This window comes from Gymnoscopelus microlampas, assembly GCF_963454915.1.
Source record: "Gymnoscopelus microlampas genome assembly, chromosome: 2".
NCBI lineage: Eukaryota > Metazoa > Chordata > Actinopteri > Myctophiformes > Myctophidae > Gymnoscopelus > Gymnoscopelus microlampas.
The window spans coordinates 22,051,410-22,067,909 of record NC_139939.1 but is presented as its reverse complement, the minus strand read 5'-3'; the positions used below and the strand labels follow the sequence as shown (position 1 = coordinate 22,067,909).

The window sequence follows — 16,500 nt, the reverse complement described above, 5'->3', positions numbered from 1 at the left end:
GACGGCACACAATAACACGCAGACATTGCAGTGCTATTACACAAGTTGACCTTTCAAATGCTGACACACTACTGTACGCCTCCACCAGTGGTGGACATTTATTTTAATTTACTACAGTACGTTACTTACATTGGGAAAGCTTCTGTGTCCTTTTAGATGTTGCTATGTATAGCAACATCTACACTTTTTAAGTAATTGTTTTTTTGTATCTATACTGGTTATAAAATAAAATACTGGATACTTTCACGCCACTACATTTCAAAGATAACTATAGTACTTTTTTTGACACCACTCCATTTCTAGAAAGGGAAAAAGTACATTATACCACTTGATCCCTATTTCAAACAGAATGAAAATAGCAGATCTACAAGCTCACAGCGCGTTTCATCGTGACGTTGTGAGCTCGCGGAAGGTAACGGCAGCCTAATATGAGTTTTTTTTTTTTTTCTGTGTTCCCACATTATTATTGACTGACTCAAATGAATTGAATAATGACAACCGTAATTCGCACACTCTCGTTTCCAGATCTACAAGCTCATAGAAGTTTGGGGTATCAGTGGCCACTTTGGACACAAATAACATGGCAGCCAACGTCTTTGACTTCATTACCCAAGAGTCTGTGCAAGCATGTCCGGCGAGGGCACGCTGTGATTGGCCAGTCACACACACACACGCACACGCACGCGCACGCGCACGCACACGCACACGCACACTCACGCGTGCGCACACACGCTCTCTCTGCTTCAAGTCCACTTAGCACATCAATGCTCCAGTCAGCCAGCCATGCTCTCTGTCTTTTAATACAATCTTGTGTTTACAGTTACACTGTTACAGCTTCCCTGCAAACCTTGGCCTCAGTCCATCAGTGTTACTGTCACCCAGTCTATTACGCTCTGTGTGTGTGTGTGTGTGTGTGTGTGTGTGTGTGTGTGTGTGTGTGTGTGAGAGTGTACGTGTGTGTGCGTGCGTGTGCGTGCACGCCAGCATGCTTGTGTCTCCTATGTCTGCCTTGAGGCAATCATGTAGCAAACTCATTCAACTGTGGGATATAATCAAAGTGATGTCCCTCAGGGTCAAACCAGAAGGTCGAGCACACAGAGCTTTGATGATGATTAGAGGCACTCCATGCTCCTGAGAGGGTCACTGCAATGGAACTCTATGTAATACCAACAGGACCGGTACCAATGGAATTTCATATTCAAGTGCACTTATACAGTAAATGAATGCAAGCCTTTCAAGCCGAGCTTAACTGTCATTTTGTGAGTATCTGAGTTGGTAATTGGTGCATTGTATATAAGCGCCTTTATCCAAAGCACTTTACAATCACCTATTCACCCACCGATGGAGGAGGAAACCATGCAAGGCACCGACCATTACAACACCTTGATGCTGAGTGCCAAGCAGGTAGGCATTGGGTCCCATTTTTATAGTCTTTGGCATGACCCAGCCAGGGAATCGAGCCCCCGACCTCCCAATCTCAGGGCAGACACTCTAACCACAAAGCCACTGAGCTGCTATATCTAACCTTCCGTATTGTCATCTATTTCAGAGTGAAACAGGATAGGGAGGCGGGGCATGCCACCGAGCGGTGTCTCAGCCAATCAGTGATGGGGACGGGGTTTTGAGCTTAATTGGCTCGTTAGGACACTGGTTGGAACGAGTAAAATGTGTTAACATAGCGTCACAATCATTTTAACCACTTTTATCCATTTGTACGTTGGCTATTCAAAAATAGCAGATCTACAAGCTCACAGCGCGTCACTTTGTGCCGCGCTGCGAGCTTGTATAAATGCTATTTTTTTTACATTTTTTTAAAATATAAAAATGTTTGGAAGATTTTGAATATATATATATATATACTGTGTATATATATATATATATATATATATATATATATTTGCATAAATCTTCTCTTCTGGGGGTCTCTGGCACAAAACATTTGGGGTCCGTGGCCAAATATATATCAATTTGGGGATCATTGGCACGAAAACAGTTTGAAAACTACTGGCAAACAGCACTGCCGTCTGGTGTCTGTAGCATAACACATATTAGATCTGTGTGGAGGATACATTGACAGGTGGCTGTGATGATGTTATTGGTTGAAATTGGTTGTATGCATCAAATTTAGTTTTCCAGCAAGAAATCCTGATTAGACTTTGTAATAAAATAGAAAGAAATTGTTCGTTTTTTTGCATATCGCTAAATAGTGTACACAATATGACTGAGAATATTATGATCTAAAAGGGTTAGAAACATCGATTGATTGATGCATAAAGTACCCTTTGTTTGAGCATGGTTCTCTAGAAAGAAAGAAAGAAAGAAAGAAAGAAAGAAAGAAAGAAAGAAAGAAAGAACGTATAGCAAAGCAGTGAACAGTGAATTTAATTGTATTTAATTCACTGTTTAAAAGTGCACGCTTCAGTGTAAAATCCAAATGGACCCTTAAGGGTCCCATTTTGTACCCTCTCAGAGTCCCATTAGCACTGAGGATTATACTGTGTGGCATGGCATACAAAATGCACTAGGTGCTTAATTATTCACAATGTTTCAGTATGTGAACATGAAGGCTGTGCCAAAATAATGGGACTGTGTGCCTGTTCTAGTGCACTAGAAAGAACAAGAGCAACTCAGAGCCATACTTTCCATTCTCTCTACAGCAGTATAGTTCTCAGGCATTTTCAAGTCAAGAACCCCCAAATTGATATTTGGCCGTGGACCCCCATCTTAAAAGGTTTTGTGCCGACCCCAATCAAAGATGTAAAAAAAGATTTTTCAACATATTCGCGACTTGTAGATATAAAATAATATGTATATAGTAATAATGGTTAAAGAGGTTTAACTTTTTTGGGTGCTTTAATAAATTAAAACCGGGAAAGCATCTGTGTCATTTACATCTGCAATTTTTGATTTAAAAAAAAAAGAGCTACTGATTTAGAAGGCATTTGTAGAATCTCAGGTTTTAATGGATTAACACATTTTGCTGGGGACACCCTGGAACTCCCTCGCGGACCCCTGGTGGTCCCCGGACCCCACTTTGAGAACCACTGCCACAGTAGGCTACAGAGCAAAATACTGAAGTGTTAAGTTAACTGAACATGGGGTCCATTTGGGTCCACTCAGAGTAAGTCAGTAAACACTGAGGGTTTTCCTGTGTATATGGATACAAAAGCTCTCATGCTGGGTGCTGTATAGCAGCTAGCTGTAAACGCTCTACACAGGACCAATATAGTGCTGGTTGCCATGGATATGAAAAGGCTACAAGTACACACAAACAGTTGCAGAGGCGCCACGAGGATCCTACAATACACCCACACGTATTCCCCTGACTCTCTGTCTCTTATGTCTTCTTATCTCGCGCTGACGTGTGTGCGGGTGTGTGTGTGTGTGTGTGTGTGTGTGTGTGTGTGTGTGTGTGTGTGTGTGTGTGTGTGTGTGTGTGTGTGTGTGTGTGAGTGAATGTGTGTGTGCACTGTACACGAATGCACAGCACACGCAAATGCAAATATTTTGCATGATTTTCCTCAGGTGTAGCCCACGTCTCAGCATGTGCACGTGCACGTGCATTATTCACACAGGTTTGTTTTTTGTGCGTGCCTAAATATAACCGTGCCTGTTCTTTGCACATTTCCCCACGCATGTGAGTGTGACTGTGTGTGTGTGTGTGTGTGTGTGTGTGTGTGTGTGTGTGTGTGTGTGTGTGTGTGTGTGTGTGTGTGTGTGTGTGTGTGTGTGTGTGTATGTGTGTGTGTGTATCTATATAGCCTACCTACACAGTAGAAATCGGTCCATTTGGATCCATTCGTACACTCTCAGAGTAAAACAAAGTAACTAATCACTCTCATGTACACACTCTCATGTACACTCTCATGTACACTAACAGTCACAAGGTTGAACCCCCCCCCCCCCCACTGTTTTCTGTATATACTTTTTTTTACTGATTGTGTTGATGATTTCTTGTATGTTATTATATCTTAAAAAATGTCCTCAGGGCTTTTTGTGTTATCTTTTATAGCATCATTGTGTAAAAATCGTACCACTTGTACTATTTGTGTAAACTGTAAACAAAGTATTCAACCAATGGATGGCTCAAACTCACGGTGACGGTGGGGATGGCGGTGACCAGCGAGTAGACGAGCACCGGCGGCGCCTTGCTGTCGTCCTCGGGTCCCGGGTAGGGCTTGGAGAAGGACTTGTCGAAGCAGAAGAAGCCCTGGACGTGCGCGGGGAAGGTGTCGGTGTACTCAAAGTAGTACGCCAGCAGCACGGTGCCTGCCATGATGACCAGCTGGAAATAGAACATAGTAGTTGGTTGGTTGGTTCCCGCGGCTTCAGGGTGACAGTAGTGGTACAGTGATGATGATGGTGATGGAGATCCACAGGAGGTTGGAGAAGATTAAGGAAAAAAGATAAAGAGGAAAAAAGTGTGTGGGAAAAGATGGGAGGAGTGGATGGATGGATGGATGGACACAAAAAATCCAAACAATAAAAGAGGCGATTAAAAAGAGGAGAAAGGGTCTTCCTCTCTACGGTGCATAGTGGTGATGGATGCTTCCGTTCCGTTATAGTGTGTAAAATGAATCAAGTGTGCGTGGAGAGATAGTGGAGGAAGGAGGGGGGCAGAGAGAGAGAGAGAGAGAGAGAGAGAGAGAGAGAGAGAGAGAGAGAGAGAGAGAGAGAGAGAGAGAGAGAGAGAGAGAGATAGAGAATTGAGCTAGAGGAGAGAGGGGGAGGCAGAGAGATAAAAAAAGATAGAGAATGAGAGAAATAGGCTTTGATAGAGACAGAAGAAGAAAGAGATACAGAGGAAAGGAGAGAGAGAGAGAGAGAGAGAGAGAGAGAGAGAGAGAGAGATAGAGAGAGAGAGAGTGAGATCCCCTTATCAGTATGGGTTTGTAGAGTAGGAAGGGGAAGGAAACAGCAATTAAAGAAAAGGCTGTTTTACTGTATGGATGCAGACATTATTAACAGAATGAGGAGAGGAGGAGAGAGGGGGGGGGGGGGGGGAGGGTGAGAGAGATCAGAGGAATGCTAGAGTAAGCAAGGAAGAGTATATGATAAGCAGTGGTGATAAGAAGTAGGCCTACCAAGTAGCAGTACCAAAATGTAGACATACTTAAAAGGCCTGTATTAAAAACTTTGCTTGGGTAGAAGTACACAAGTATATTGGCAAAATATGCTTACAGAACCAAAGCAAAAGTACTAAAAGTGTTGTGCCACACGTTCCTGGTCCCTCCCCTGCACGCCTTATAAGGGCAAGCGTCTCCCTCTGCCAGCAGCCAGCTCAGGTGTGGCTGGTCCCAATCAGCCCAGCTGCTCTACATCGTCATCAACAGGAGCTGGCCAATATAAGCTGCTGAGAACCGTCGCCCGACACTTGAACATTGTCTACTGTGGTCAGTGTAACTGGCTACTGTGTCTCTAGCGTGCTTCAATATTGTAGATCTGTGTGTTTCATGCTAACTTGTTCTCTGTTTTGTCTCTGTTTTGTTCCAGGCTGCCTCCTCCTCAAACCCAGTGTCTCCCAGCTCCACCACCACTCCTTCCACCCCTCTCCCTGGATCTACGAAACCTCTCACCCTCCTCAGGATCTCAACTCCCCAGATGTAACTTGTGTTGAATAAATGTCCTTTTAACCCTATTCCTGTCTATGTGTCTTTGCATTTGGGTCCCCGGCATGTTTGGCTTCTCAGCACCGGTCCAGCCTAACAAAAAGCTTTCTAAACGTGTCAAACGTTTTGAAAATAGCAGCTCTACAAACTCACAATGCTTTTTTTTGGAAAAATCTTTAAAGTATGAGAACTAGTGATTTAGAAGGCATTTGTAGAATCGGGTCTTAAATCCTTAACGCTGCGTTTCATATCACACTGTATCTGATAGATTGCTTTATCATTTTACAAACACCTTAGGCTCAGATCACACATTGGAATAAGATAGACACAGACACAACGGGGATCTCCTTCTTTTTACTTGCGCAAGGAGCAATGTACAGCTTGACCTGAATCATTTCTGGAGTACAAATACTTTTACATTGGTTTATATAGCAACATGAGAAGGAGACACAGTTAAACAGGAGGCAGGGCTTAGGAAGTACTCAAAAGTATTAGACTACTGTGAGTACTCAGTACTTGAAGTTAGCAGGCAGAGCAGAGGATACAGAGACAGCAAGCTTCTGCTGGACTTAGAGATAAGGAAACTATGTAAACATCTGTAGCTGTAACGATAACAAACCACCTAATATGCAGTCTCTGGCTCCTGCACACATAAGGAGAAGAATATACATCATCTATTCAATTGAATGATTAATTAGTTGAACACATTAACAATATGAATAGAACTTATAAACCCACATTACATAGAACTGAGAATCGGCTCTGTCATTTCCCTCCTGTTGATCAAATTTATTAATCTTCACATTCTTCTTGTTTTCCGCTTTTTCAAAATGGACATCATAACAGGAATCACTTGCCTCTTTTGCTTTCAGTGGCCTTGGTACTTAAGCTATCCGCTTTTCGCACTTTGTCATACAGAGCATAGCACAAAGCTGTTATCAGGGCACATGATGAGACTATTAGAATGTCAATTGATCCTGATCAATAATGATATAAACGATTGTAGATAATGCTGAAAAAACCCACGGATAGGAAAAAGGACATTATCACTCTCAAAATGTGTGGCTTTCTTGTGAGCAGTGGTTGTAACACTTAATAACCTTCAACCGTTTGTATCATTAATTTGACCATTATGAACTGACAATTCATTTTCAAATATTAACAGAGCTTAAATGTCTGTGTCATTTTCATCATAAAGGCTTCGAAGGGAGAACACATTCCCGTCATCTTTTAAGTCTTGCCCAGTCTGGGATACCGCAGTATACGTTTGAACGAACGTGTCAGCAACCATGCGTTTCACTAAGGTCCTGATGCACGGGATCACACAGACCGATAACACGCGAAACAGCACCAAAGCACAGAGTACCATTGTTTCAAATTTGCACAGAGCTTGAATCCAACCCCCTCCCATTAACCAAGAAAAACCACCCCTTATCGTGATGTTACCATTCATAGCTTTCTGAAGGGCACGTAGATTGGACATCGCGTTATTGGCCTCCTTAGCATTAATGTCATCTGAAATGTAAACACAACAGGTACTTGTTCGAAAAGTACTTCTCACCAGGACCACTGGATCCCCAGTGGTGTCACGGTGTTTTGATGGCATCATTAGTATGTGGCTTCGGAGAGGGTTTGATGGCATGTTAGGGTGTGGCTTAGCCGAGATGATGACCGTTTGGTCGGTTATCCCGCCCCTCCCTTCGGAGGTTGTCTTAAATGCGCCCTCATTCCACACTAACACATTTACACTCCATGATATGCATTTATCACACTTCATACTTAGTCCGCTTCAGAGTGACATAAAAGCTCTTATTTATGTGCTTAAAACTGATCATACGTTTTGCACGGCAAATAGCATTGACCCCCAAGGCGCACTCACTATTTTGGATTCGAGGCACTTACTTACTACCATTTAACTGCAACAGGAAATGTAGGATGTAGACATATATATATGCAACATAACAATCATAATTATCTTAGCTTTAGCCTTCCCCTGCTTAACTTTTAATAATAGAGACAAAAGATACATAGAAAAATATACAATAACATAGATAGGAAAATATAAAAATAAAAACAAGTGTGGTGCATCGTCCTTTTAAGTGTAATCAGGTGAGGGGGGGGGGTACTATTCTAAGTGGATTCTTCACCGGTTAGGGCCTAATATCACTCTATATGTGAGACTCCACCCCACAAGCCGGCCTTCTTCACCTTCTTACGTAATGTTCGATGATGTTTGCACCAACTTGCGAATGTTTTTGTGTGGATTGGACAAACCACACGTCTCACATCAGGTGACATGTTGACCAGGGACTGCATCTCACAGCAGTTGGCATGTTGACGTGACCCGGGCATGGACCCTCCTAGCACGGAGAGTTCAGTTCACACTTGATGACCTGGTCAGCATCACCATAAGCAGTCCCATCGTTCCTGTGGAAGAGATAAAATCTTGGCAGCTTACTAGTTCTTTTGACCTTTGTAACGTCTTCAAATTCATTTTTACAGTGTATGGCTTTTACCAGAATTTTTAAAATATAAGTGTGAATATAGTGTGAATATGCTTCATAATCTTCAACTATCCCTCCTGTTGAACCATTACTCAGATGATTGGTTCAATATATTTCAATTACTGCATTAAGACACTATAATTATAAAAAAATAAAAAAATAAAACAATCGCCTTATAACACTGCTTGGGTACTTCAAATATAGGAATTTGACACACTAGTATCAAGACACAACAAATGAAAGATAAGTTCCATGAGAACTGAACTCGCTTCCTTTGCTTTTTTTTTAATATAAGCGTTCCCATGGGCTTGGGACGAGGTAGTCACTGCTCTACCCATAACATCTTGCAGGCTGAGATTAGAATGTCTTCACATGATATACTCCACAATTTGAGTAGAAATACTCTAGTTTCTTACATGTGGAGAGGGAAAGGGCCAAAACTATGAATACTACTGATTCTCAAACATGTACGAAGTGTCAGTTTTGACATAGGGTAACTTTACATAAGTCTTCTAATACTTATGATACTTTTCATTATTGAGTATTTCTTAAAATCAACAACTGCTCTACAGCTTGTAGATCTGCCATCTTTTGGAAAAAGATTTCCATTGCTAGTTAAGACACAAATGTCACTTACAAAAGTAGAGCTATCTTCGCTTAAGTCTTTTAACTATTTTTAAATCAAAACAAAAATATTGAATATAGTTTTAATACAAAAAAAAATGCTCCCTATCTCCCCAAAGTCTGTGAGCCACTTTTCATTATAATGGAGCTTTAGATGGCCCTGCAGTGCCATCGTTCACACCATGATCCTGAAAGCCACACACAAACCCTGGGCTAACTTGCTGGACAAAAATGACCCTTGACCTGTGAGTGCACATTCCTAGCTTGGGGTACTTGCACCTAATACATCGTTCTGCTGGGACTGCTGGGTGTGTGACAACTACTACAATGCTCAATACTTAAGCGCTTTGCTTAGATAATTTACTAAAAACTTCATATTTTACTGTAACAGAAATCATAAAACATCATGTCCAGGGGGGTGTACTTGTACATCAAAACTGGCTCACACTAAGGAAACAGGAGATAGGCTCCTCCCCTATGGGCCTCACACTGTTGCTGGGCAAGGCTTACTTAACAACTTATTATGTAGACAATAAAATAATGTATTGGAAATGCTCCCCACACCGTCACTAGTTTTACTCTTCCTGTGCAAACACTTTGTCGGTCTTGTGTGTCACTAGTTGACTACTGGGAAAGTTTTGGGTATCTACAAGGGGCATTTAACTGTAGCTTTAGACAAAAGGCTTACTGTAAACAGGAAAGGAGCCAAGACATCGTAGCTAATTAATACCAAATGTGTGCCCTCACCATATAAATATACATATAGATAAGGGTTTCTGTCCCAATTAAACCAATGTCCTGCCATTTATCTGTATCCATTCTGCCCTTAGACCTGCGTGGCCTTCTGTTCTTCGGCCTATTGTCACTACAGTTCTCCACAGTTGTTCCTGAGTTACAATCACCAACAACAACATGGCCCGTGAGCCCACACCTAAAGCATGTATTTGGGCCCTGTGTGTTCTCCTGCCTGTCATCGTCCCAGTCATTAACTGTGGTGCGCGATCTACAATCGGCTACGAAATGTCCAGTACGGCCACAGCGAAAACATGTTCGGGAGGGTCCCTTCTTTCCTTTTGGTCTAGCTCCTTGGTAATCAACATCACCCCACTCTCTTTCTTTCGCTTTCTCTCCCATCTTGCATACACGCACGCGCACTCACGCACGCGCACTCCCACACAGTCCCCACACACACAGCTTGAGTACAGTATCTGAGTAAATGTACTCAGTTACTTTCCACACACAGCTTTCTCTCTCAGCAGGCACACACATGCACACACACACACATTCACTTGTATTCCTATACTCGTGAGGACATACACAGACACTGAAAATCTTATTCATTCACAGTCACACAACAGAGAGGCAGATCCACTCACGCACTTAGTCTCTCTCTCTCTCTCTCATTCACATATATTCCACTGAACATTCCTCACAATCTCTCATAGGCTTCTACAGGAACATACACATATTCCCTGGGGATCCCCACACACATTCACTGTACTCTCATTCATAGATTCATACAGAAATCACCAGTCCACGCGACTGTCCCAAACAGACCTCGTCTCTCAACCACCGTGATTATCATTCATACTTATTTCGAGCGTTATTTACACTGCTGTATACTGGTTGAATCGCACTTCACACATTCCTTAATAACACATCTTAATATACACTATCACCACGTTCCAACGGATTTCTCCGGAAAGGTGCTCACGGTAGTGAGGATCTTTTAGTAATATTAAGCACAAACATACAATATAAACACATTCAGTTTCACCACGTTCCAACGGATTTCTCATCGAACACCCAAGAGTACTCTCATCCAATCTAGACCGAACACCCCTTAGAATGAAATGGGGGTTATTCTAGATTTAGACTGAATATAGATACCTCGTGGGTTATTCTAGAAGATGATCCGGAAAAGTGCTCACGGCTCACTCACATAGTGATGACCGCGGAGAGAAAATCGTTAGACCCGGATAACTCACTCAGATCGCGTTTTGGATACACATAGTGATGACGCACGTCTGTCAATATCTGTGATTTCATACACACTACAGTATACAATTTGCAGGAAATAAATCACTCTGTTGCTTCTAAAACATAGCAACATATCCTAAGGTTTCACTGACTATTCAGTGCTTAGGCACATGTCTATATTGCGCTTATATAGACAACACAAATGTGTCACACTTACGTGCTATCTTATAGTTGTGTGATCAGCGTTCAAATGCCGTCGGCCGTTCCTTGAAGAGCAGATGTTAAGACGAGATGACCACCGGCCTGGAGGCGAATTCAACGCTCCAGGATTTTTTCAGGATCCGGGTCCTGGCTGCAGACTTTTCCAGCGGCGTCTTCCTTCTTACTCTTCTTGGAACAGCTCTGACATCCAGGCTCGAGGGACCATTGTAATGATAGATTGCTTTATCATTTTACAAACACCTTAGGCTCAGATCACACATTGGAATAAGATAGACACAGACACAACGGAGATCTCCTTCTTTTTACTTGCGCAAGGAGCAATGTACAGCTTGACCTGAATCATTTCTGGAGTACAAATACTTTTACATTGGTTTATATAGCAACATGAGAAGGAGACACAGTTAAACAGGAGGCAGGGCTTAGGAAGTACTCAAAAGTATTAGACTACTGTGAGTACTCAGTACTTGAAGTTAGCAGGCAGAGCAGAGGATACAGAGACAGCAAGCTTCTGCTGGACTTAGAGATAAGGAAACTATGTAAACATCTGTAGCTGTAACGATAACAAACCACCTAATATGCAGTCTCTGGCTCCTGCACACATAAGGAGAAGAATATACATCATCTATTCAATTGAATGATTAATTAGTTGAACACATTAACAATATGAATAGAACTTATAAACCCACATTACATAGAACTGAGAATCGGCTCTGTCAGTATCTATCTATAGATGTGTGGAATGTCTGTGTGCGTGTCAAGGTGTGAGTATGTTCATATGTGGTTAAATAATGTGTATGTATTTGCCAGTGAATCATTGTGTTTACTTATTTATATACATAATTATTCTTTCCCAGAAAAATCCTACCCTATCCATATACATTTTACAATGACAGTTTTTTTTTTTTGCTATATAGTTACTGCATTGATTTTAATTAATTTAAAGGGATTGTAGGCAACATTAAGCCTAAATTTGAAACCTATTTATATATATATATTTTGCATTTTTTCCCCTCTATCAGCCACTATATAATGATGCTGGGGTGTTTTCCTGCATTGAAACACAGTCCTCTTTCTGAAATCCGTATTTTCCCTACTGTTTATGTTTGTCCGGGGCGTAAATTAACGCACGCATGTGCGCGTCCGTGCGCGTCCGTGTCCGTGGGAACTTTTTACTTTCGGTCTTAAAACGCTTTCAAACTTCTTTTTTGAGGCACAGAATTTACTTTCAAGAAATCGTTTGGATAGAATTTAGTGGTTTAACTTCATATATGTGATCAATTTATCATGAAGGAGCCTATTTAAAAATAAAAATTCAGAGAACCGGCAGGGGCGGGCAGTTCCGTGAATTGGATCCGAATAAAGCAACCTATATTCGGCATGGCCCGTTTTGAAGTCCCCTTAACTCTATGGAAGTCACCCCCTGGTGGTCGGGGAAACAAACTGCTGGAGTTTCTTTCTTTGTTTATCTCTGAACTGCCTACAATCCCTTTAATCATATCTTATTGTGTTGCTATAAATGAACAAATATCGTCTATGTATCGTATCGTCAACCATGGATCGTGATTTACATCATATCGCAACATATTGTTACACCCCTAATGTTTTGTATTAATATGCTAAGTAACTAGTAACTAAGATAATTGTATAGGAGTAAAAAGTACAACATTTGCCTCTGAGATGTAGGAGTATAAAGTATAAAGTAGTATAAAAAATGTAAATACTCAAAGTAAAAGTACCTCAAAATTGTACACAAGTACAGTAATTGAGAAATGTACTTAGTTACTTTCCACCACTGATGATAAGAATGGCCAAGGATGTGAGTAGGACAAGGAAATTGGAAGGAATGTTAATGGATGAGGTTTAATGTTCAGTCGTGCTCACATGTTGTTCATTCATTTGCACTTCACTATGCAACACATTCATTCTCCATCTTCACAAAAGACCTTCACAAATCTAGAAATGGATATTGCAAGATTCAGTGTAAAAACAAAAAAATGCCTTCCTTTAGACAATATTTTGAAAATGAAAAACGTCCCAAATGAATTTCGCAAAACAAAAAGCAAAATATCTTACTTTCATGCTGTACTAAAGATCATTGAATTATTCTTTGTAAAGGAGAAACATCAAGGAGTGAGAAGACAAATCTGAGTTGTGGTTTTAAGAGGCTAGGGCCACTGATGCCGGGTGGAAACAGGCGTCTGGCGCCAACTGGTGGTGACATTCACCACTACTGTAGGACATGTTGGTGGCAAAGAGCGGTGGTGGAAAAAGTACTCACATTTAAAAAAAAATGTATCAATACTGCAATGCTGAAATACTCTGTTGCAACTAAGTCCAGAATTAAAAATCTACTTGAGTAAAAGTACAAAAGTATTGGTATAAAAATGTACTTAAAGTACCAAAAGTAGAAAGTCATTATGCTGAATGTCGTATATGTACTGTATAAAATGTATACAAATCCTTTGAAAATAGCAGATCTACAAGCCCACAATCGGGACGCATTGTGAGCTTGTAGATCGACTATCAGGCCGAAATGTATGTAGGACTGATGTGGTTTTTCAAAAAAAGCAGATCTACAAGCTCATAGCGCGGCACTGTTTTGTAATAATCAAAATCTACAAAGTAACTAGTAACTAAAGTTTTCAATTAATTGTTGTGGAGTAAAAGTATAATATTTGCCTCTGAGATGTCGTGGAGTAGAAGTAAAAGTACTGAAAATTGTAAATACTCCAGTAAAGTAAAAATGCCTCAAAATTGCACTTAAGTACAGTACTTGAGTAAATGCACTTACTTACTTAACACCACTGGCAAAGAGTTACACAAAACACTACTGTGTCATATATTCAGACCTGGTTGTGGTATTTGGATCAAGTATACCTGAAATGAATCCTCTGCATTTAACTCATTGTATGTATTAGGAGCAGTGGATGCCCTTATAACCATGACCCCATGACCCCATGCATCCCTATTCTGGGGGGAACATTCGTCAAAAATAGTCTATAGCACAACAAGCTTGTAGATCTGCTATTTTCTGTGAGAGAGATTTGGTGTAGATTAAAAGAAAGGGCGCACTAAGTACAGTGTAACTCAGGTCCATTTGACTAAGCATAGAGCAGTGGTTCTCAGAGTGGGGTCCGGGGACCCCCAGGGGTCCTCGGGTGGGTTCCAGGGGGTCCTCAGCTAAATGTGTTAATATAGCATCACAATCACATTTCATACGTTGGCTATTCAAAAATAACAGATGTACAAGCTCATAGCGCGTCCCTTGTACATCTGCTATTTTTGTACATTTTTGTAAATTTTGCATTTATGTTAACATAAATTTTCTCTTCTGGGGGTCCCTGCCACAAAATATTTTCAGATGGGGGTCCGCGGCCAAATACATTACCCCCAGTTTGGGGGTCCTTGACATGAAAACGTTTGAGAACCACTGGCTCATGGCACCTGGGGAGCACTTAGGGGTTAAGTGTGTTGCTCAGGGGTACTTCCACACTGACCCCCCTCCTTTCCCTTCATGGAGAAGACAAGACTCCCTGGTGGATTCCCTATTCACACAAAAGCAACCCTCCATACAGAACAGAACAGATCCCAGAAGGAATGAGCCTGTCTGTTGCAGTGTAGTTAAGTGGTGGGGACCAGTATTCCTCACACTGCTGGGTCCCTGGTGTGTAGAAGGGCTGTAGGGATGACACACACTAACCCCAATGCCCTCAGGCTTAGACAGCATTACACTCAACAAAGTCATGAGGGACACACGCACACACACACGCACGCACACAGACATACACACACTCTCACACGCACGCACGCTAACACACAGAGACATAAGTGCACACACACACACACACACACACACACACACACACACACACACACACACACACACACACACACACACACACACACACACACACACGGTGAACATGCTACTGTGGCAAACCATGTCAAATCTGCCAGCCCACAGTTTATTTATAGAGCAGGAATTAAATGAGGCAGATGATTTCTCTATAGTCCTGTTATGTTAAGCAATAATGTATTTGTGAGAGTGTTACGTATGTATGCGTGTGTGTGTGTGTGTGTGTGTGTGTGTGTGTGTGTGTGTATGTGTGTGTGTGTGTCTCTACACACAGAACAATTATGGTTCTTCAAAAACGTTCAAATAGCAGATATACAAGCTTGCGGCGCGGCACGAAGTTACGTGCTGTTTGTTTTTATTATAGCCAAACGTAAAAAATGTAAGGTTGTGATGCTATATTAACTACTTTTGCTGGTGACCCCCTGGGGGTCCCCGGAACCCACTTTGAGAACCAATGCTAGAACCATTCAAATAAATGATTCTTTAAAGAACCATGGTCTGAAAGGTTCTATCTACAACCAAAACATTTTTCTTCTATGGCGTCACTCTGAAGAACCAGTTTCGGTTCCAGCGTGTGTGTGTGTGTGTGTGTGTGTGTGTGTGTGTGTGTGTGTGTGTGTGTGTGTGTGTGTGTGTGTGTGTGTGTGTGTGTGTGTGTGTGTGTGTGTGTGTGTGTGTGTGTGTGTGTGTGTGTGTGTGTGTGTGTGTGTGTGTGTGTGTGTGTATGTGTGTGGGGGTGGGTGGGTGGGTGGGTGGGTGTGTGTGTGTGCGTGCACGTTCTCTGTCGTTGAATCTTGTCTTGCTCTTCATGGATATTCATGAGGTTTCAAGTTGACCTCTCCGCTGTCACTTTCTAATTAGCGTCAAGGCTGCAAATGTCACCCTGGAATATTCTCTTGCATAAAAATAGTTCAGGAGCTTTTGTGTATACTGCAACGAGCTCACTGACCCAGGACTATAGCTAAACTGATCTCCAGAACGCAATTAAAGGTTCACACAAGATAACATTATATATAGATTATCACCGGGCATTTGTCAGTGCCCGAGGGTATGCAACTGAGGACCTACTGAGCCGACGAGCCCCAGTTGAAACTTACATCCACTCAGACTGTCGTTTGCAACATGATAAAACTGGACAGTCCATGTCAAGAAAGACGAAGAGCTGAGACAGATTTCCGTTTCCACAGTTACCATCCCTCCTGGGTATGGGAACGAAAATGGAACAGAAACGCTAATGCATGAGTGAAACGTCTGATAATATATTAATTGATATATTAGGTTTTTTTTCTTGTATTGTTTTCCTAAACACTAGATTAATTGAATGTGTTGTGTGATGCCATTTGGAATCTCAGGGATCAAGGCTTTCCTGCGAGATATGGGAACTTGCCATGCTACACTATGTCATCCATGTCAGCCTTGTAAAAAAAAAAAAAAAACATTTAAAAAAATGCCATGCTACACTATGTCATCCACTGTAAAAAAAAAAAAAAACATTTAAAAAAATGCCATGCTACACTATGTCATCCACTGTAAAAAAAAAAAAAACATTTAAAAAAATGCCAAATTGTTGCTTGCGATTTGACAAGTTGAATGTGGACTCAATCAGCCAGCATCAGCTGATTTGCAACAGGGTGACTGTCTGAGACCTCTAGGGTATTTCCTCTGCACAGTTATAAGACGGATCTCGTCGCGAATGGTCTGATCT

The 16,500-nt window shown here is 41.6% G+C and overlaps 1 protein-coding gene across 2 annotated transcripts in view; it reads right to left on the bottom strand.

Moving 5' to 3' along the window:
- plppr2b (phospholipid phosphatase related 2b) overlaps positions 1-16,500 on the bottom strand; it is an 85,691-nt gene that overhangs the window by 28,464 nt on the left and 40,727 nt on the right. For both annotated transcript variants that reach the window (XM_084079430.1, XM_084079431.1), the window contains exon 3: positions 4,097-4,285. In XM_084079430.1, the coding sequence (XP_083935556.1) occupies positions 4,097-4,285 (189 nt within the window). The remainder of the gene's footprint in view (positions 1-4,096; positions 4,286-16,500) is intronic.